Source organism: Athene cunicularia (assembly GCF_003259725.1).
Source record: "Athene cunicularia isolate RWA chromosome 5 unlocalized genomic scaffold, athCun1 chr5_part1, whole genome shotgun sequence".
Classification (NCBI taxonomy): domain Eukaryota; kingdom Metazoa; phylum Chordata; class Aves; order Strigiformes; family Strigidae; genus Athene; species Athene cunicularia.
In genome coordinates, this window is record NW_020799101.1 from 17,053,693 (window position 1) to 17,075,306 (window position 21,614).

General features: G+C 36.8%; 1 protein-coding gene across 11 annotated transcripts in view; it reads right to left on the reverse strand.

Moving 5' to 3' along the window:
* UNC79 (unc-79 homolog, NALCN channel complex subunit) overlaps window positions 1-21,614 on the reverse strand; it is a 112,428-nt gene that overhangs the window by 9,936 nt on the left and 80,878 nt on the right. For all 11 annotated transcript variants that reach the window (XM_026849014.1, XM_026849019.1, XM_026849018.1 and 8 more), the window contains 6 exons: window positions 21,000-21,110; window positions 15,278-15,382; window positions 10,216-10,293; window positions 7,605-7,694; window positions 2,477-2,652; window positions 630-816 (listed from right to left, as the gene is read on the reverse strand). In XM_026849014.1, coding sequence (XP_026704815.1) covers window positions 630-816; window positions 2,477-2,652; window positions 7,605-7,694; window positions 10,216-10,293; window positions 15,278-15,382; window positions 21,000-21,110 — 747 coding nt within the window. The remainder of the gene's footprint in view (window positions 1-629; window positions 817-2,476; window positions 2,653-7,604; window positions 7,695-10,215; window positions 10,294-15,277; window positions 15,383-20,999; window positions 21,111-21,614) is intronic.

The window sequence follows — 21,614 nt, forward strand, 5'->3', positions numbered from 1 at the left end:
TATTTGAAAGAGAAAAGAAATGCCAAAGAAATGAATGGGAAGCACCTGTGTCTTGGACAGGTGAGGAAAAAAAAAGGGGGATTTTACATACAAGACAAATGTGTGATCATTCTGCTTCTGTTGCTAATAAAATCCTGGTTGGTGTCAAAGACTGCTGCTATATCTGTGTTAAACTACTATCACAAATGACTTATGATTTGCAATAACTCTTCTAGTCCAGAGCACCTTGAAAAAAAAAAGTTGTGCTTGAATCATCACTGTTTGTAATTAACTTTTGATCATAACATTATTTATAGGTTATCCGATTCTACTACACAACTACAATAAGTAACTTTGAGAGATTTTCTACAAAGATGGCCATTGCTAAAGCTTCAATTTTGAATTCAGTTTTTCCTTCCTCACTCCTGTGCTATTTTGAAATAGTTGAATCTCAAAGTTAACTGTAATTTCACCACCAGTTTTCTATGCATTAAGAGGCACCTATACAAGAAAATCTACAGAAATTTCTTTCCCCAGATCCCAGATTTTAATAAGGTTTTATCCCTCCTTTTTTCTTACAAAGAAATAAATGTTCGCAATAATAAGGCCAATATATAACACACCTCCACTTAGAGCACAGAATCCCTTACCTTTGATTGCTCTGGAAACCCAATCAGAATAACAATAAGATGGTCAGCAATTTGTGAACCCGCATCCAGTGGAATAGGCATGCAAGATGATGAAGAATTTGGACAGACAACATTGTGTGTCAGAGACCCCAGAAGTAGCCAGGACAGCAAACGAATGTGTGAGACACATTCTATGAACTCTTTGGGCCTGTCAAGAAAGAGCGGATTTTACAATGATGCTAAATTTTCTGGTTTTCCCCAAAATATGGAGTCTCCTTATGCACACTAGGCAGATGCAGTCTCAATGTGCTGGAGGCACGGATCATTGGTACAGCTTACGGGAAGACTAGAACCACACAGAACTTAGTGGACTTGACGTACCATTAACAAGTCCAACAGAACATATTTGGTGGGTCCAAGAAACAGTCTCCATAAAAGGCTGAAACATTCACAGGTTCACTGGTTGCATATACAGTGATTTTTTTTTATTTACATGGAAATCATCAGATGGGAAGGGTTGCCCAAGTGGAAATGATCCTCTCAGCTCCCCTGGACAGCCCATGGGTAACAGGGTGATGACAGGAAATTCTTCATTCCATAGCAAGCTCCAAGGCAGGCACCATGCCTTACTTCCACTTCTCCAGTGGTAAAGTGGAGTTAATTTCTCTGTTCCTTAGCTCCTCCCTGGACATTTGAACTGCACATTTTTGAGGGCACTTTTTTTGTGACAGTTAAGTATTCATCAACCATCTACTGCAATGTCTAATTTTGAAGTAATGTGCTTATATAATTTAAAGAGGAGTAATACTTTTCTGGTATCATTTTGTCTGTCTCTTTGCTGCTACCAAATTCAGATTATATACTCATTTGAATTCCTAGGCACAGGGAAAAAAAATAACTGTTTATTTGATCAATAAATCAGTAATTACTAGGCCACTCTCGCTACTGTTTTTAATTTCTGATTTGATGTCATTGTCAAGGACTCCTAGCAGCAAAGGGGCATTCCATCAATTTTTTTTTTTTTTTTTTAAATAGACTGATATGATGCTCTTCCTAAGGAATTCACTACCTTCAACTCAGAACACATAGTCCTTTTTTCACATGTAAGAAATTTAAGTGCAAGGAGGTAACAACTCCATATTACCAAAATAAGACATGCTCTACACTAAAGTACATGCAGATGTATCTACAGGACTGGAGCCTGAGCAGCTTAGTCCCCCGAATCCTGGGGCACATAGTCTGGGACAAAGCTAGGACAAGAATACAGGTTTGTTGAAACACAGTCTACACTCAAAACATCTCATTTGTCGTCACTGTAAGACAAGGGACAGTATCTCCTTTTTGAAGACAAAATACTGCAGATTAGGATTTCTCACAGTGAAAACGGATAAAACAACATGTCTTGAAGGTCAGGACTTCCCTCATCTAATTAACCAGATGTAGTCAGTATTTTTATCATCATATCAATACATTTAAACTTACAGTTCTCACTCATTTTTACACCATCATTTCAAAGGACATTTCCCACTGTATTCTCTAAAATTCACAACATATTTTCTATAATTCTAGGACTGATCAAGTACCTGTATGCTTTTCACTGTCTGTATCTAGATCGAGAATCAAGTTAATTTCCAGGGTAACTCCAGTCAAGCAAATAGAGTTAACTCCACTGTTCCTTTGGCATGTACTTTAAATACTGCATTGATGAACTCCTCAGGGATCAGGGAACTACTGACCAGCTGTCTCAATGACCCATGGCCACCATTCCCTACTGCAGGTCTTATCTATAGAATCTGGCAATAAACACAGAATTCCATGAATATTTCTAACTCATTTTAGGATTCCTTTTTGTGCAAAAGCATTCTCACCCTTGTTGCATTGCAGAAGGAGGATGGTAAAGCCAAGGCAAATACCGGATCACAGCTTTGTTGTCTCTGTGGTTTCCCCGTGTGATTTCCATAGCAGCAATCTGAGCTAAACCAACTTTCAGATGTCCACCAAACGTGTCTTCATGCAGTGGCTGAGAACAAGTCTTCATGTGACTCTGCAAGGCAAAGATCTGATTTCCTACACGAAAATATTATGTCACTTAATTTAAGTTCTTCCAAGCAATAGCATATTCTATTTCATTTCCCTGCAACTCCTTTCTCAGGTCTCTAACTGTGTCTACAAAACTACAAACCACTCAGAAATAGAATTTAAAAAATTTTTAAAAATTAGTAACAGGTTTATAACACAGATCTTTCTACAGAGGGGCCACACTGTCAAGAGCCCCCATGAAATATGAATTGTGCAAAATGTATAGGCACCTTTTGATTCAGCAAACTCAACAATTGACGAATACAAACTAATGGTTGCATGTCCAGACAGCCTAAGTGAAGATGAAAGAATCCAACCATTTAAAAAGATAGCATCTGGGCAGGAAATGCCTTCCCTGTGCAATAATCCATTTATATGTACAGAAATAAGCTGTCATTCATTCACCAGCAACATGACTATGTTGCACTACTCAGCTGCTACAAATGGCTTCAAGCCCTGGACATAAAATGGCTAAATATTTTACCAACAAACATGCAAATATTTATGCCTGAAAAGATAATTCAATATCCTGCTTTGTCAGCTCTAAGGAATGTTTCACTGGTGCTTCTTGAGATACTTCCATATTTCTAATTAACCTAACCTAGCATTACCTTCTGTTACTAGACTAACAGAACACATGCTGAGTGCATTTGCTTGCTTAAAGGAGAGCCATATGCTTTGCACAAGAAAATCCAGGTCATCAGTTATTAAATTATTATAACAGGATAAAAATCAGTGGACCAGTAATATTTTATAACAGATAAGTATCGGATCCCACCAACTCAACACTCTCAAAAATCATTTACTTGAAGTCTCTTTCAAGGAAAGAAAAAAAATATCTATACCAGTATGAATATCTAACAATGTTGTTATAAAACCAGGTAAAAAGGATAGACAGGTGTGCAGGCAGATACATTATGCTACTTCAAAATGGTGGAATTTTCTCTAAAAAAATCTTGCTGAGCTTTACTGATTAAATTGTTATCCCAAAGAGAAAAAAATATTAAACTGAACAAAACCAATAAACTGGGATATGATTATCATGAGAATTAACATTTATAACTTTTTTATAATGCAGTTGCTAATATGTAGGACTGAAAATAACTAATATCTTTCAAAGAAACTACGCAAAATAAGACATTAGAAATTAATAAACAACTTTATCTCTGTTCACTGAATTTCTTCAGAGTAGAAATTTCAGTATCTGAAAACCAAGATTTAATTTTTGCTGTTGGGATTTTTACTGGCCATTTAAATGATATAGTATTCTTCGTGTTAGTTTGGTAGCCCAGATGCTGTTGATAATGCATACTCATAGTAAGAAATTGTACAACTGGATAATTTTAGGACTCACTTCCTAGGAACACCTCTGTTAATAAGTAAATTTGTTAAATGAGCTTACAATAATTTGAGTCTAGATGTTGTGAATTTGTTTAAAGTTCTTACTATTTATAAACTTAGAAATGCTTACAAATATTTTCCCAGCTATGTTGGAACCACAGAGTAAGTTTATTTGGTCTGGTTAAATAAGAACTGGGTTTTCATTTTCCAAAGACAGCCAGAGCTTATTCTTTACAATACATAAAATTATGGTCATATTTGACTCTCCTATTACATTAATCTTGTTCTCAGATTCCTGTATTACATGGCTAAATCAAAATAGCATGAAATTTTAGACCATTTGATTTTGATTTAGTTGTAAATAGTCAGACTACACATTTGGGAAGCTTCTTGTCTAATTTCAAAGCATAAAAGTGAAGAATTGTGTAAAGTTTTAGTTCATGTCCTATCTATATCCATGTAAAAAAAAGAAGTAGTCCTAGTGAGCATAAGAAATTATCATCTTATCAGACAAGCATTGTAAGAGCATTTCTAAAAATCAGACTACAAGGGAGAAGGAGTAGAAGGAAAAAGTGCAAATGGCAGAGGTTTCTACTGAAACATTTTACATGGGAGGGAGGATACCTGCAATTATTTATAAATAAATTTTCCCCATTCCTGCTTTCAGATAAGTTTATGTTTTTCTGTGGAATTGGCAAACCAGATGCATCTCACCCTCATTTACAATTCATTTGCCTATCTATTCTGAAAGTAGTTCTGAACTGTAAGAGAAATGGGTGAATAACATTAAAGAATAGAGTGGGAAGACAATCCAATTCAGCTGAAAATTGTTAATTAATTTGCACTTCAAAGTACATTTCTACTCCAGCACAAAAGGCTGCTTCCTTTATTAGTTTTTTTAAAACTCAATGGGATTCAAGACATATGGCCAACAGGGTAAGAACTTAACAAAAGCTGTATTTTGTCCAGTTATCCCAGTTTCAGCTGGGATAGAGTTAATTTTCTTCCTAGTAGCTGTTACTGTGCTGTGTTTTGGATTTAGTGTGAGAATAATGTTGATAACACACTGATGTTTTAGTTGTTGCTAAGCAGCCCTTACCCAAAGTTAAGGATTTTTCAGTTTCCCATGCTCTGCCAGTAAGGAGGTACACAAGAAGTTGGGAGGGAATGTGGACAGGACAGCTGACCTGAACTAGCCAAAGGGATGTTCTCTACCACAGAATGTCATGCTCAGTACATAAACCAGGGGGAGTGGCTGGGAGGGGCAGATCAGTCTCACCGCTCAGGCATCAGTCAGTGGGTGTTGAGCATTGTGTATCACTTTTCTTAAGTTTTGTTTCTCACTCTTTTTGTTATATTAATTTTCCTTATTATTACTGTTGTTGTTATTACATTTTCGTCATTTTAATTCTCAAACTGGTCTTATCTCAACCCACAAGTTTTCCTTTTTTTCAATTCTTCTTTCTGCTAGGAGGGGGGAGGAGTGAGCAAGCAGCTGCATGGTGCTTAGTTGCTGGCTGGGGTTAAACCACACCAGTAAAACAAGGTCACTGCAAGTTTCAAAAGATGTGAGTTTCAGCTTAGTTGAGATTCTTCTTCCTTTGTGGTAAGTATTATTAATTTGCAATAACGTTCCCTCTGAGGCATGAGGTAGAATGGAGGGGGCAGGGGGACAGTGAGTAAATGAATGTACGAGAAATTAGTAGGGTAAAAGTTCTCATTTCATTGCTTCATAAAGAAACTCCAGTATTGTAATCCACTACAGGTTATCATTTATTCTGTTTTGCCTGCTACAGAATGCTTGCATGAACTTGTAGCATGAAACACTCCAGTGCATTTCCAGTAACTTTTATCAGGGACAGGTGCAGTAGTAGAGAGGCCCTTTCAGGGAAACATTGTACTGATTTATCAGGAAAACAGACCATCAACACCCTTTATTAGCAGATGCACTCTGTGTTAGAGAAGCACAGTGGCTCTTGAGGTTAGATGCAAGACCTTGGTCAAAGAACTTCCCTAGAATATGCCATGAACCAAAGAGCAGGCATGTAAACAATAGAAATATGATTCATTCCAGTCAGAACAGGACAGCATTATATCTGTCAACTGAGCTTTAGAACACATAAAAGAAGCTTGGCAGCCCCTTGACTGTGACCCATGATGAAATGACATCTTTAATTTGATGAACTTACATTTGGATCACTGAGTTGTTGGTGTACAAGGACTAAAACTCTACTGTCAGATCTCAGAACTGGCTGTATCTTTGTCAGCACAGACTCTACTCCATACCTGTAACAGTCCCTCTGCTGTACTCCCACACCATTCATTTGTCTTGCCAACTTTGCAGAAGTTAGAAGCATCAGAGCCTAGTCACGCCTCTGCCTCCATTTTATATGCTGAAGGAAATCCACCCTTGTGCAGGGTACCAGTATGTAGCTCAAAAGACTATGCTCTTAACTTTGCTTCACACTGAGAAGTGACAGATGGTTCCACTATGACAGGTATTTTCCCTCTACAAAAAGGAGGATTTTAACCACCAAAGTTTCACCTCCAGCTCAGTGCTCACTCAGTACTCAGCTACAATAAAACTACCTAAAGGGATAGTGTTATGCTAAATAGAATAAATATGCCCCCTCCACAGCATTATGACTATTAGCGATATATTAGCTAAATAAAGAATGTAATATTTCAAGCTAGTAACAATAGATGCCACTTTGCTAGCAATTGAAACAGCTATACTTTATTATTTCCTATTAAACAGCAGCAATGTTACATAACCTAGTTATTTTCTAAAACATCTTAAAGAATTTCCATTTTGTAGGAAATTTAATAGATACTGGCTTCCCCCATGAAACAGAAATTCCAGGTTTTGACCAGATAATTATTACTAGGATGTTTTCATGAAATTCATTCCTAAATAAAATATTTAATGTTGATGGAGTATTTTCCTATCACTCCTCTTAGAATTTAGCATCAAACTAATGTACAGAAACCAAAAAGCAGTTTGAACTGCAGAGATAAGAACTACACAGTTTTCCCCACCTCAACAGAATATGATCTGACAATAAAAACAACAGTACCCATAAGAAAAAAGACTCTTTTTTTTTTTCAGGTCAATTAACTGCATTATAATAACCTCTGAACTTCCAATTAACTTAAGCGTCTGTTTGTGTATATAAGAGACACAGGATTCCTCCAGAAGAGTGTAATGAGTTTGTAATGAGTTATACTGGCAAGGAGTTTTGTGCTTCCATGGGTTATATTGACATGACTACTTCTCACAGAGATTTTGGTATGACGTTAGCTTATCATCAACATTTCAGAAAAATCAAACCTGCATTTTTATTGTGTGCACACAATATTTGAATCAGCCTCTACTTCAATAATGCATAAACTACTTTTTACCAATCCCCCAGAAGCATCTAATCTGTAACACTACTAACATTTTTTAAAAAGAAAGAACAAAACCTGTCAGTCATCTTCCAAGACTTCCAAACATTTTTTCCAGGCAGGTTCATTACAAAAAACATGTTTTTGTTAAAAAAACACATATACATTAGATCTATACCCAGAACCAACCTTTAATTTGGTTAAGGTATGCATATCTGCAATGAAATCCAGCACTTCCCCAACATACTGTCTCATGCATTCCATTGCTGCAGTTCCACACTAGAACAAAAGAAATAAGTTTAAGTACCAGGTTTTGAATACGTTCATGTTTTTGTCTTTGTTTCTTGTTCACCGGAACACAATGTATCTATCTCAAAATCTTTATTTTACTTTTGAATTCGATTAATTAGGAGTAGGTATTCTTTGATGGTTTTCTTCTCACTGTAATATGCCCTATTATCTGATGATAATATTAAAAGATAGCCCAGTCACTGTAGTTTCTTCATGCATCGTAAAATACTCTTATCTGTGACAGCAATAAAAGATTAACTCATGAAACTTTCAAGAATATCCCTATCATGTCATCCTGAAACTTACAGTGGCCCAGAATCAGTCTTAAAAACTCAAAGAGAGTTTAACAACTCAGTTCTTCAAGCAGCTGAGCATTTCTGCAAGTGGAACCAATCAGCTACAATCCCAAAAAACAAAATTCAGTCACAAGCACAGATGGTCTTATATGCACATTAATCATAATGGAAAAACAGTTTAAATGACTGGCTTTGGGATTTTATATGTAAACATCACTAAAATGAACACCACTGAAATTTAACTGTTAGGGTTTTTTTTCTTTTTTTTAAACTAACAAATGTTTCTGGGATATTCATGAAGCAAAATCATTCAAAATACAGCATTCTAATGGCACTTAAGCTAACTGCAGTTTTCAAAAAGGGAGGCAAGGCTAAGTGAATATAAGTGAATATAAAGGCTAAGTGAAATCCTTCACAAACTGCTCCAGTTTGACCATAAAGGGGTAAGCATTGAGAAGCAACCTGTGCCAGAGCAAGAACCACCTCAAAGGTAAAACAGTGTGGTGCTTGCTGTATTTCCACAGTATGAATTTTCATAATCCTTTTCCCAGAACACAATGAGAAATGCAAATCTGGCCTTTGGCTACTACAAGATGTGCTCAAGGTGCGCAAAGCAGTCAATGGAACAAAGTTGTCAGGTTAAATAAAGGCTTCAAACAGACCAAAGAACCCAGGAGAGAAGCTTTCAGAAGGCAGTATGACTGACCCACTAGGTACCATATAAACTCCTGTTTACATGTTAATAGTCTGAGGTGAAGATAATGCTAGCTGAGTTCAAGGGGAACTACGAATGCCTCATTCTTCAGGGCCAAGTAAAAGCAATGCTTAACTTTTGAGGCTAAATGATGAAATTATCAAGTTAGGTATCTTTCTGAAGTAGCCAAAAACTACTGTTTCCAAAGTCACAGGCTCAGGGCAAAACATTGCAGTAAAATTTACAGTGGAAAAAACTACTCTTCTTTGACCTCTATTTAATTACCTACACTTGGAAGCTGATTACACTATCTGAGTATATAAATGAACCAGATTTAGTTTTGATCACAGAATTATTAAGCAATAATTGAGTTTTAGTGGCTGAAATTTGAGAAACTGATAGCATTCTATGTTTAAGGAACTGACCTAGGCACTTCTTATTTTTGTGTTGATACCAATCTACACAGTGTTGAACTATGCCACCTTCTGGCTTTTCAAACGCTATGCCTGTCAGTTCCCTTGACAGAACAACGAACAGTAAAACAAGGTCACCGGCAGCCCTGACAGCATATTCTCCATCCAGTTTACGTGGACTAAGGATTCCACATGGGTTCTAAAATACCGAGTAACAGAATTATAAAAGAAACTATACTCAGACCTCTGAAAATAATGCTCAGTTAAAAAAGACTTCTCTCCAACCATCTATTCTGTTTCACTGAAGCAGCAGGAAGCCTGACTCTCTATGACTTCTTCTAAAATAATCACTTTCCATCATACCTTGCAACACCAACATTAGTCTATCTATTTAAAGCAAATAAAAAATTAAAATATTCTGTTGGGAGGAAAGTTTTTACTGAAGATTTGTTTTTTTTAAAAAATCACTCACTTCAGAAGATATACAGGAAAGATCCTATTAGGTCACCCCTAAAGCTGACAGAGACACACTTACAAGGAAACAAGTTTCCCTCAGCTTGTGAAGCAGACCTGGGCTAACCCTCACCCATCTGTCTGGGTACTCAGTCACATGTGCTATGGAACAAGCCAAGACCTCCAGTTGTATTACTTCCTCGCAATTACAAATACTGCTGAATTAGCTACACTCAACAGCAGGATATAGATCAATGTCTTTTACATTACTACAAAAATACCATTAACACCCTTCTTTAACCAGATAATCTTTTCTGAGAACAGAGGCAATGGCTTGTAGCTTTCCTCCCTGCTACCGTTTTTTGAGGCATTCAGCTGGTCTGTTCCCCACACGTTGCCATCTTGAGCGCAGGCTCCAGCTAAAGTCAGTTACATGACATGATTATCAGTGAAAGTAAGGGAAACAACATGAAGTTCAGAACTTTTCCAACATTAATAAAAAGGAAACAGCACCTCAATCTCTGCCTGCAATACACCTTGCCAACCAGAAGAGAAATGAAAAGGAAAGAACATTAAAATTAAGCAAAACAAGCTGAGTAAGATACATTTAACAAAAAACAAAACTAAGAAATTGAGTTTGATTCAGTACTTACTCCAGGCATAGAGGCAATCATCTGTTTATGCAAGATTGTTGACTCAGCTAGTTTTGTTCCAGCATCTGCACAAACAAACTAAGAAGAAATTAAAGACAAGTTATTTTTAAATTATTTTCGGAGAAACCTGAAGCCACTAATAATGTTATTCATAACTGTATTAAAAATCAGTTCAGATCTCTTCTTGCTTTTATTCACGATAATTTGCCTTTAGAGCTCTCTCTCTTTATAAACAATCTAGTTAACTCACCACTATAAATGAGCTAATTTTAATGAAAATCTGGCTTTAATGTGCTTAATTAACACATATATGCTGTGTAGAAGTAATTTGAAAAATATTATATAATAAATCAGACCTTCTTCATGAGCAAAAATATGTATCTTCGCTATTCCTTGCATATATCACATGTTCCTCTTTCATTATAGAGTAAATCATGATAGAGAATGATAAGGCAACATGCCATGTCCTTCACTGTTATACTACAACACTTTCACTGAAATTCTACAATGATTAATTATATGAACAATTTTGAAGTTGAGAACATACTGGTCTGGTCTGGTCTGGTCTGGTCTGGCATGGCATGGCATGGCATGGCATAACTTCTGCATAATACAGGCCACAGCACTACAAAAATACAAGTTGTTTCTGAGAGAAGGTCAGTATAATTCTGTTATAGTAGAATACCTATAATTGCTTTTGTTATGCTTTTATTTTCCTTATCTTTTTTTTTTCTTCTTTTTATTTTCAAATCTCTTGACCCAAAATCTCTGATGTCCTCATCATTCATACATTAAACCTGCTAATACTGTTATTTAATCATTATAAGCTTCAATAAGGCATTGGACAACCTGCAGATGATTTGCTTATTCCTAAAACTTGTCCTAATAATGTATCTGCACTTGAGCAATTTCTGTCCATAGTGATGCAATGCAACTTTCTAAGAAAGAACAAACAGAAAAGAGTTGTCAAACTAGAGGTCTAAACCTTAATTTTCTTTCTTGAAAATTAATATTGTGGAACCTTCACTAACTGAGACAGATATTGCCTACACCATTACGGTGTCTGACACGTGTGTTAGCAGTACTCTCAATGAATGGTCACTCTTCTTGAAAATATTTCCAAATAACCTTTACAGACTTAGAATTTACTCTTACATTTTCACAAGCTTTACCTTCCAATGATAGATTTAATCTAAACTCAGAGTGACTACCAAGACTTGGAAACTATGTAATCTATGTCTTGACATTCTGTTCGTTGAGATAAATACCAGAAAAACATACCTAAGTTTAGAATAATAATCTAATCAGGTATCCTCAGATGTAGGCCTGGCTCCAGTTGATGACTCTCCTAGTTAGAATTTATTTTACACCAGAATAAGCCAAATGGAAATAAACCAGGAATCTAACTCATATTTCAGTTGAGAGATGGCCTGGTTCTCTAATAGCCACAGTTCCACAATCATGACACTCCACTTCTGTTTTAAAAGAAGGACCATTAATGGACTTAGGCAAATAGATGACAGATTTTCTCTTAATGCCCCCTATCTCAGAAAGAGCAATGCTGACACTGGGTTCTCTGGACAACAGACACACTGTTTTCCTGTATGAAGGATTTCTCAGTCAACCATTTGTGTGTAGATTAGGGTTCCCTTTACTACATCAGCTGCAAAAAAGGACCATAATTCTCTGAAGAATCTGGCTGAGTATATTTAGTATCCAACAGTGAATTCAGTGTACTGCTACAGACATTGTACAGTACTAAGGCATATAAGTCAGCAAAAAACCCTTGCCAAAGACAAATGTCATTTATTTCAGTATTTTAAGAACAGTAAGAAGCAGCAGCCAAGCAACCTCTACTGGCCTCCTGTAAGGTTTCTATACCTTTTGCACAGAAGAGTTCGGATTAAGAAACATACATTAACTTATATGTGAAAAACTGCTGACAAACTCCATTCCATTTCTAATGCCTTGCTTAGCTTTTCTTTCTCATCATCACTGCCAGTCCCGTTCCAAGGATCCTTCCTCAAGTTGCAATACAGTCAAAAGAGGATGAGGAAACCAAATTCAAAATGAAAGACTTCTTACACTTCCAGTCCAATTCACTGTCATTTATGTTTTCTTCCTCTACAAATACTATAATACATTAAGACATCACTGGCAAGAGATTTAATGCCAGACATATGCAAAGAAAAAAGGAAAGAAAAATACCCCCCCACTACAAATATATGAGAAATGGGCAAATAATTGCCATGCCTCTTACTGGCACTGTCTGCTGAGATAGAGCTGCACAATGTTAAATGGGAATGTCTGCTGACTATAGTGAATTATCTATATACCATAATCTATCTATATTATACCTCCATTCATAATCAGTGTTTTTAAAGTATATATTCTTCTAAATGTATTATATGTAACTTTAAATCCTTCCATTCAGTAATTAGTAGATCAGATCTTCACAGAAACATAAAGTGGAACCAGTAAATATACAGTGATTTACATTAGCTGAAGGTCCAGCCCAAAATAAGAGTCACCTAAACGAACCAGATCAGATACACCGAATCTTAGAACCTGACTCGACAAGCAAATCTTAATGAGACACTAATATAATTTAAAGTCAATGGAAATCCTGAATATGTGTGCTGGTGAAATGTGAGCAGGAGAAATTACTGGGAAACAAAATGCTGGGTGAAGAAGCAGTTCCTATGGAAACCCATGGAACAGCAGCATGTACATGATGGCTTTCATTTGCTAGAACAAATCAAGGAGACAGACTTCATGTACCCTTTATCATGCAGGACACCTATCCAATGATAGGGGTGATCTGGTTCAAATTCTCATTCTTTGTAAAGTGGGATAAAGTTAACTCTCATTTTAGCACTGATGGCACCAGTGACACTGATGGCACCATGTAATTTGGATGAATGTGGGTGTCAAGTGTACATTTCTCAGAATTCCTTTGTTAGCCAGCCCATGACTGATCTATCATTAAAGTGATCTTAGTTCCTTTGTTAACATGAACATTTTGATTCAATCTCCGTATTCTGTGTGCACTGTTTGTATAGAATCTTGTATACAGGCTAAGATGTCCATGGGTACATGACTGTCTGAAATTAAAACCATTTCTATTTGGTGCTGTGTTAACCCTGCTACAGCTTTATGGATTCAAAACCATACAATCCGAATTAATATTGTAGTGGCTTTGTGTGGCAAAGAGGTGAACCAATCCTTTCATTCTACTAATGGTACCAAAGAAAATTAAAATAATCAGATACATATGTGGGTTTATTAGTAGGTTTCTTAAATTACAAAGGTGCTTAAGATGGGCTTAGCGGTTACTATGGTATTTAAATTAAAGAGGCTGTTGAATGATTCAGACCACATACTAGTGAGGGCTGCCAATTTGCAGTCAATGGGAGAAGTAGTCATCATGCCTCCAGTAGGCATCTATGGCAGATGGTCTGAATACAACTCCTATTCTTTACCACTGACTGCATAAAAACAGAAGCTGGCTGCTTTGGATAGCAGGAAATATGAATCACTTCATCAGCCATTGAAAGAGAGACATCATAAAAGACATTTATATCCACATTAGGTGCTGTTGTGTAAGGTATTAATACATTCCAAAGTGAATACAGCATATGGGAACTGTGCTGGGAGGAAAACCCAGGCAAATATAATTTTATCTTCATGAGATAAAGATAATATAAGAGAGTTTTGCTTACTATGTCTATCAGGTGATTGACTCAATCTGAGAGACAAGTGTTTACCAGTTAAATCCCACTGCCAAAACTGAAGTGGCATGTTTGCATTCTCAAAAGAGGAATTCAGATTGACTAGACTGTGGGACTGTCGACTGTGGGACTGTCACCTGTGGGGTAGTCATAGGACTGAGCTATACAATGGAGCAATGGAGAAAAAATGCTTTATTCTGTAATACAGGAAAGTTCAGTTCAAGTCAACAAACACCGTATGGTATCAAGCTATATCACTGCACCCGTAAGACAGAGAGAGGTTGGTGGTTATTTGATTGTCCTGGATGGGACTGAAAAAAGAAGCATGAGCTTTTTTTTTTTTTAAAAAAAAAAAAAAAAGCAAGCATATTTCTGCTTTTTAAAAATCAAAATGGATTTTTAAAAAATAACTTTTACCATTAATAGAAAAAAAAAAAACAAGTGTCATTCTTCCCTGGACCAAATTCTTCCCCTAACACTGATGGCATAATAATTGTTTTCAGAGTTATCCTAACTGCTATATAATTTCACTTGTCAGTATTACTTCTCTGTCAACTAGCAACCACTTATTTACCATGAGTAATGTATCAGTACTCAAAAGAAAGTGAGCCCATAGTAAGCTATATGAAGCTTTGACCCCATAATGGGAGGGGAAAGAGTGAATGGAGCTGTGATGCTGGGAGCATTATGAATGATCTACGTAACAAACTTCTTGCTTGAACCTTACAAAGTGGTGTTGTGGTGGTCCCCTATCATTTAAAGTTACTAAAGGCATGTAATGGTTAGCTCATTGTAAACAATGAGAGCCCACTACCTGTGATTAAAATTGGTGGACTTCAGTAAATTGTTTTTGCAGGGGACAGGCTTGTGGTGCCAAACAGTGCCACACTTGGCATTTTGCAGGCAGAGAGATTTTTCACAAGTTTGCATTCTACTTCCTCAGATTTTCCTATAAAAAAAGATAGCTTGACTCCTACCTCAGCAATTCACAGAATGAAATGAACAGAAATACTGTCCATGTATTCTTTGCTGGAAAAATCGATGTTAAAAGAGAATGGCCTTCAGGGACTGGAGATGGCTTACTGCCAGCCTGAACAGACAGAAACAGAGTTTTGGTCCTGATCAACCAGCACCCCTTCCTACACAAACTGCTCACTGGTTTTGGGGCTATGATATGACAAGGCAACTGCTGGGTCAGCTGCCCCACTGGGACACGGTATGAAGCTCAATGGACTTGATCCTTATGGATTCCTTCCAACTCAAGATACATTCTATGATCCCCAATACATCAGCAATGATCAGTATGAGAACTACATGGGAATCTCCTGTACCTGCACCAATAGCAGCAGATTCATGTCTGGTAAGGGTGACTTTAACTTGAGTGCCTGCAGTAACTCCAATATGACACTGCGCGTCAAGTAGAATTTGTCTCTTTCCTACAACAGAAAAACACAGAATTATGAATGTCCTGAAATTCACTGACATCTACTAGTATACCATAAAGATACTTTTTATCTGTGTTTGAGAATTAAAAAGTGGACTGGTTTCTTCTGTCTTACAAAAAAGCAGACATGATTCATCATTTACATAATTCTGCAGACTCCTTTGACATTGTATCAGTATATCCAAGATTTTAATATTTCACATGTGAAATACAGATATATTTTACAAACCATTTTTAAGGCCCAGGCATGCAGCGTAGCTTTCATTAAGCAATTCCATATAAAGGGAAAAGCAGTAAGGATGGACACAGGACAAAACTAACAATAGTATTTAGCATTATTCTTTCACTGAACCTGCCAGAAATGGTCTACATTTTTACCATACATTTTTTCTGTTGTCATTCTCCTTAAAATAAGGATGCCTTCACTAAGGCAGCTTGAATATGTATTTTCATTCATTAGACTAGCAATACTTTTCCACTTACACAATAAAAATCGTCTTGGCTACAGCTGCTACAACAGAAACACTTCAAACCATAGGGGAAAAATCAGCCAGTGGATATTAGAACACTAAGAACAGAGTTGTAATGCTGAGACAGCAAGGAGGTACAAGAGATAAGATGAGCCTGTTATACATTGTACTTTGACATTCTCTGTCTTCAGACGATAAGATAAAAATGTGAAATAAGTCTATAACCTGCTACTGACCACAGCAACTCAAGAATTTTGATCAGTAGGAAGACTTTAACTGAGCTCTCTTTCAAATGACCATTAGAGATGAAATAATGTTGTCTAATAATTAGAGAACATATCCTAAGCGTGCTTAAGATTTAAAGCCTAGTATCTTCCATCTTGTAAATCTCATGCACTTGCCTGCTTGCTTAAGTTAAATGTGTGGGATTTTTTATGCAATCAGGGCTTCAGTTCCTCTGTGACATCTGTAAAATGGGATAATGTTTGCCTCTTCCTCAGAGAGGTCTTGTGAGGTTTAGTTAGTAAGGGTCAGTTTGAAGGCCACCTTCAGCTGCGCACAGTAGTAAGTGAGGCTTAAAAGGAAGGAGCTGGAGGAGATGAAGAGCTGAAAGTGAGAGGAGCGTTGGTTGCAGCAGACCAAGAAGCCAGTCACCAGCGTTCCTCTTCAAAGAGCTGATTGTATATATAATATTATATATATAATATTATAATATACCACGTTGTATCTATGTAGCATCCTGCCAAACAGAGCTTACAGCAACAGTGTGTGTCTCCCACCACACCCACATATCTTTTAAAGAAAACAGATTTTAAATATCAGCTCCTGATTTGGGAGAAGGTGCCAAAACAACAGAATGGTATGTCTTTCATGGACATTATAATACCAGACTGTGAATCAAGAGACCTTACTTCAAGCTCCTGGTTTGATCTTCAGTTACATGGAGTGTGCAGACAGATAACACATTTAGCTGATGGAATGGGCCCCAGACTGCAGTTGTTCTTATCTGACTACATTGCTGCAGTCTAGGCAGCTAAACTCACAGGAAGTTAACACTCAAAAAACAAAAAAGAGTTTTTAATTTTTTTTTAAAAATCATTTCCTTATGGGAGCAGCAAACACTGGACCAGTTCAGCTGTATTATGAAACCATTACTTGAGGGGACAAGTACTCAGAAGTTACACATCTCACACATATGAATGGTGCCCTGGTAAGAATAATATAAGAATATCCCAGAGAGGTAGACCAGAACAAATGTCCTCAGTAACTTACCTCCAAAAAGGCCATAAGCAGACACAAAAGGAAGAATAAAAACAAGGCAAGCATGTATAAAGGCCACTACTACCCTCCTAGTCATCAAATGTTTTCAGCTCAGGGAACTTCTGAGCTCAGTGCAGTTTCTGTATAATTCATAACTCTCAGTGGATTTATACTGACCTCTTGGACTCATGTCTACTTTAAGCATACCCAGTACTTGGCAAGAAGTCACACACTGTTCAAGAACCACTTCCCTTTACTTGCTTTGACACTAGTTACTACAAACTTAGTATGTTCTTGTTCTTGTACTGGAAAGGCATGAAATTACCCATCCCTGTCTGGGTCACTTGTGACCTTACAGACTTCTTTCACATTCCCATCTGTTGTTGCTTTTTCAGATTGAAGAGCCCTAACTCAGTTTCTCTGTATGTGGAACTCATCCCACTGTTTGATCATTCTTGATACCATTATCTGAACTTTCTCTGATTCTACTACATTCTGATTGGGAATGGGGAATCGAAATGGTGCACAATAGTCAAGGTGCAAATAGACTCTGATTACTCACTAGAATTCACCATCAAAAGTGACCCTTCCCCACCATCATACATCTTCGCAGTCTTGAGACACATAATGCAGTGCCATGCTCAGAGAGCTGACAATTACATCCCCCGAAACACTGGACAGAAGTTCCTATCACTAACCCAGTACAGTAGCTGGCACATACCAGAAAAGAAGAGAGGTAAAACTCTCAAAAGCATGCAGCTGTTTTATAAACACCTATGCTACACAGGATATAATCGGGCCATAATAAATTGCTTTGTCAGAACACTGGGAGGATGCATAGGCTTCATGAATCCCAGCTTTCCTTGGCTCTAAGGATAATACAACACTGAGCTACCTCTTTCTCAAAGAAGTCTCCTATCTCAGTCTAAATCTTACTGTTTGTTAAGCACATGCAATGCAGAGAGATGAAGCAAAACCAAACAAAATGGTTTTTTGACATGTGACCTCTTGCTTCCTGCACTGTAATGATGACACTGAAGTCAATAGCCCAGAGCACCCTTCTTATCAAAGTCTACTTATTCCTATCATTCTGCTGGTGACATATATGTATAAACACAGTGTATACACACTTTAAGAACTTTATATTCTGCTACAGAGCCACAAATGGATATTAGTTCCATGAGAATAATGACCAGGGAGTCACATGTGTAAATCTTCTACCAAAGAGTCAAGAATACAACCTTTAGTCTTTCTTGAGCCAAATCAACCCTCCCAAATGTCTATGTGTCCATATAAAAAACAACTCTTGCAGACTTCAAACTGTGACTCCAGAAGTCTATGCGTAGAATGGGAAACCACTGAAGTTTGTTTCTAGCAACATCTCAGGGCCCAAACTTAGTAATAAGAATAGTAAATTTGATTCTTTAATGGAGTGGATGCTATCCTCCAAGTAAGCCAGTATAAAGCAAAATTCTTTATCTCTGTTGCTACTACAGTAATTATAAATACTAAAGATTGGCCACTTCAATATTCTTTAAAAAAATTCAATAGCAAAATCATGTCATGTCCAATTCAGTGGCATTCTGCATTTACTTAAGGGTCAACAGAATGCTAGCAAAAGGCTAACTTTAGGTTCAATCTTCAGCTGCTGTAAGACATAGGAAAGCCAAAAAGTGTTCATTTAGGACCTTGAGTTACTTGAAAGGAAAACTAAAGAAGATTACAATCCACAGAAGGGATGCTACTCTCAACTGAGTTCCAAAGGCACTGAAAAAATCAAATTGCTGACCTGCAACAGAAACTTAAGGGAAGAAAATATCAGATTGACGTGAGTCTTCAGGCTCCAGGACAAGAGAAACTGAGATGTTCCTGCCACAGGGCATTAGGAAAATGTTGGGAGATAAAAAAAGATTCTGAGTCGTCATACAGCATTGACCTCTACAAAGCACATGTCAGAGTGGCTTGGTCTTTGAAAAGACAAGAATCCTATACAGCTTAGCTGAAAGTTAGTGGCTTGTTCCAGCCAGCACAAAGTTGCAAAACAAGTAATTAAATCTGAATAGTTTCAATGGTCACAAATTTTATTCCTTCTGGAATTCACTTCTACGTGGTATTCTAGAACAAATACTCTTGCTTGGCTAAAGTGATTTCCACTGTAGAGATATACAGACGTCACAGCTGATTTTTTTTTTCCCTAACTGCAATCATTAATTTGATATTTATAATGCAAAAAGTTTTCAGAAATAACAGAGATAACGTAACATGGAGTTCCACTAAATTAAACATTTTGTGGCTGTAAATGCAGGAGACCATTCATTAACGATTTCATTTCTGGGTCACCAGGTTGCATTAAACTAAATCAAGGAGGAGATTTTACCAAGCACTATAATCCAGCTTCCTGTGTTGTAATTAAGTATTCAATATATTAATAGAACATTGAACCAGAAAGCATGCAAGAAACACATAGGGTTTTTTAATACCATGGTTTTAATAAAATTTTTGTGAAATAACGGAAACTGTGGAGCATGAGGGAAGTGAAACATTTCCTGTATTTCATAATTTGCTTTAGCAGGCATACATGAAATAGATCACAAATGCAAGAGAATTGCTTCAGTTTTCAGTGGGGCTTTTTTTGGTTCAATTAAAAGAAAACCCACTGTTGTATTTAACTTTACATTTTTCTCATTTTGCCTTGCCCAAAGCCTTAACTATAGATCTAACTCAAGTTACTTCCAAAAGCTGGACAGTCTCTTCTCTATTCAGGATTTTTTCTTTTATAAAGGCTTTTCTTTCAAATAGGACAAAAAGTTAGTATTTTCTTGTTGTAATTAAATATACTGTTAGTTTCTTTTAATGCTTCAAACCATTACATCTGGTAAAAGTTTTCTTATTTTCTTGTGGTGCAGTTTTTCTGTGAGACTGTCACTGCTTTTATCATTTCTTCTCCACTGTTTGTCCAGTTTAAGTCTTACCAAGAATGAAGACTGTACAGTTGTACATTGTCAATATAAAATATCATGTAGGTACTTATGAGAGAATGTTTCCTGAGGATTAATTAGTGTTTTGACAAACATCGGGGATGGAAAACTTGGTGGCTGAAGCAACATTTTTGCTCAGCACCTTAATCATCTACATAATGGAGCATAGAGGGCCTTAGTAAAAGGTTTGATTGTGTTTTTTGTAGATTTTGCTGGTGTTCAACTTCTCACCAATAGCCACAAAAATGAACCTGAGTAATAACTGAGTGTTATTTGTACATCATACCTTTCATCCGGGAATCTTAAAAACTTTTTAAGGGTGCAAACATATTGCTCTCTTTTCTGCACAGCTTACAGCCATGCACACCAAAGTGAGGTACCTGATACAGAATCAAACAGGATTTAAGGTGGGAAGCTCCTAACCTGGGATTTAAACTGGGAAGAATCCACCACTTTACTTAGCTATCTGTTGCCTCCTCTCAGAGCTGTGTTCTCAAAAGACACTATGAGGAATATTTAAGTTTTTACTGAACAAATTGGCTGAACTTGTGCACTAGGAAAAATATGACTGTACAGATATTTAAAGTCATGCATGAATACCAGGTATCATCTCTACAACAGAAAAAAATTTCCAAGTCATGAAATCACACCAAATACTTTTCAGAGCAATGTTTTCAACAGATTCCCTTTATCTGTGTCTACACTGTGAATGTGAAACTCAGTATTATTAAAAGGCACTGAATCATGATCGCTACTTGATTAGCCAAACTATATTCAAACTGTTGACATGTCTGAAACTTGACAGGGATATCATCTTTACTTACAAACGTACTACTAGAGGGAAGTAAGACTTTGTCCTATTTTCATTTGTCCCTAAAGGAAGATATAGTCTCATTATTACCTTAGTGAAGGCTCGGTAGCACAAACCACACAATTCCACCAGGTAGGCCAGAGTGAAGACAGCATTCTGAATTACAAAGCTTAGTAATTTTGAAAAAGGCTCCAGAAGACTCTGCAATGACATGATTTAGAGAAATCAATAACTGGTTGCCCAGCAAAACAAAAAGTATTTCAATTCTGAAACTCCTGAATCAAACAGCATTACCTTTGGCTCAGAGGTTATTTGCTGGGATTTACACTGTTTCAGCCAAATGGTTATTCTGTCTAACATTTGTCTTCATGTTTGTATGAGACATTAGAAGCCAAAAATTAGAAAATAAATTCACCTCTGACACAGTATTTTAAGAGATTCTGTAGTGTTTAGGCTGAAAACCTCACTGACCTCAGTGGAATTGCACTGCAGAACTTCCAGGGAATTTCATTATTATCTTTATTTTTAAAGAAAAAAGAGGAGTGGGCGGGGAAGAGAACATCAGGTCTATGTTCACATCCACACAGGAATGTAATCCCACCCACACTTTACTGTAACCTAGATTTCAAAGCTCTTCTCATTCTCCAAAGATTATTGGACTGCACAATTTTATGCTTATATATAATACTTTCCTAGCTAGAGGCT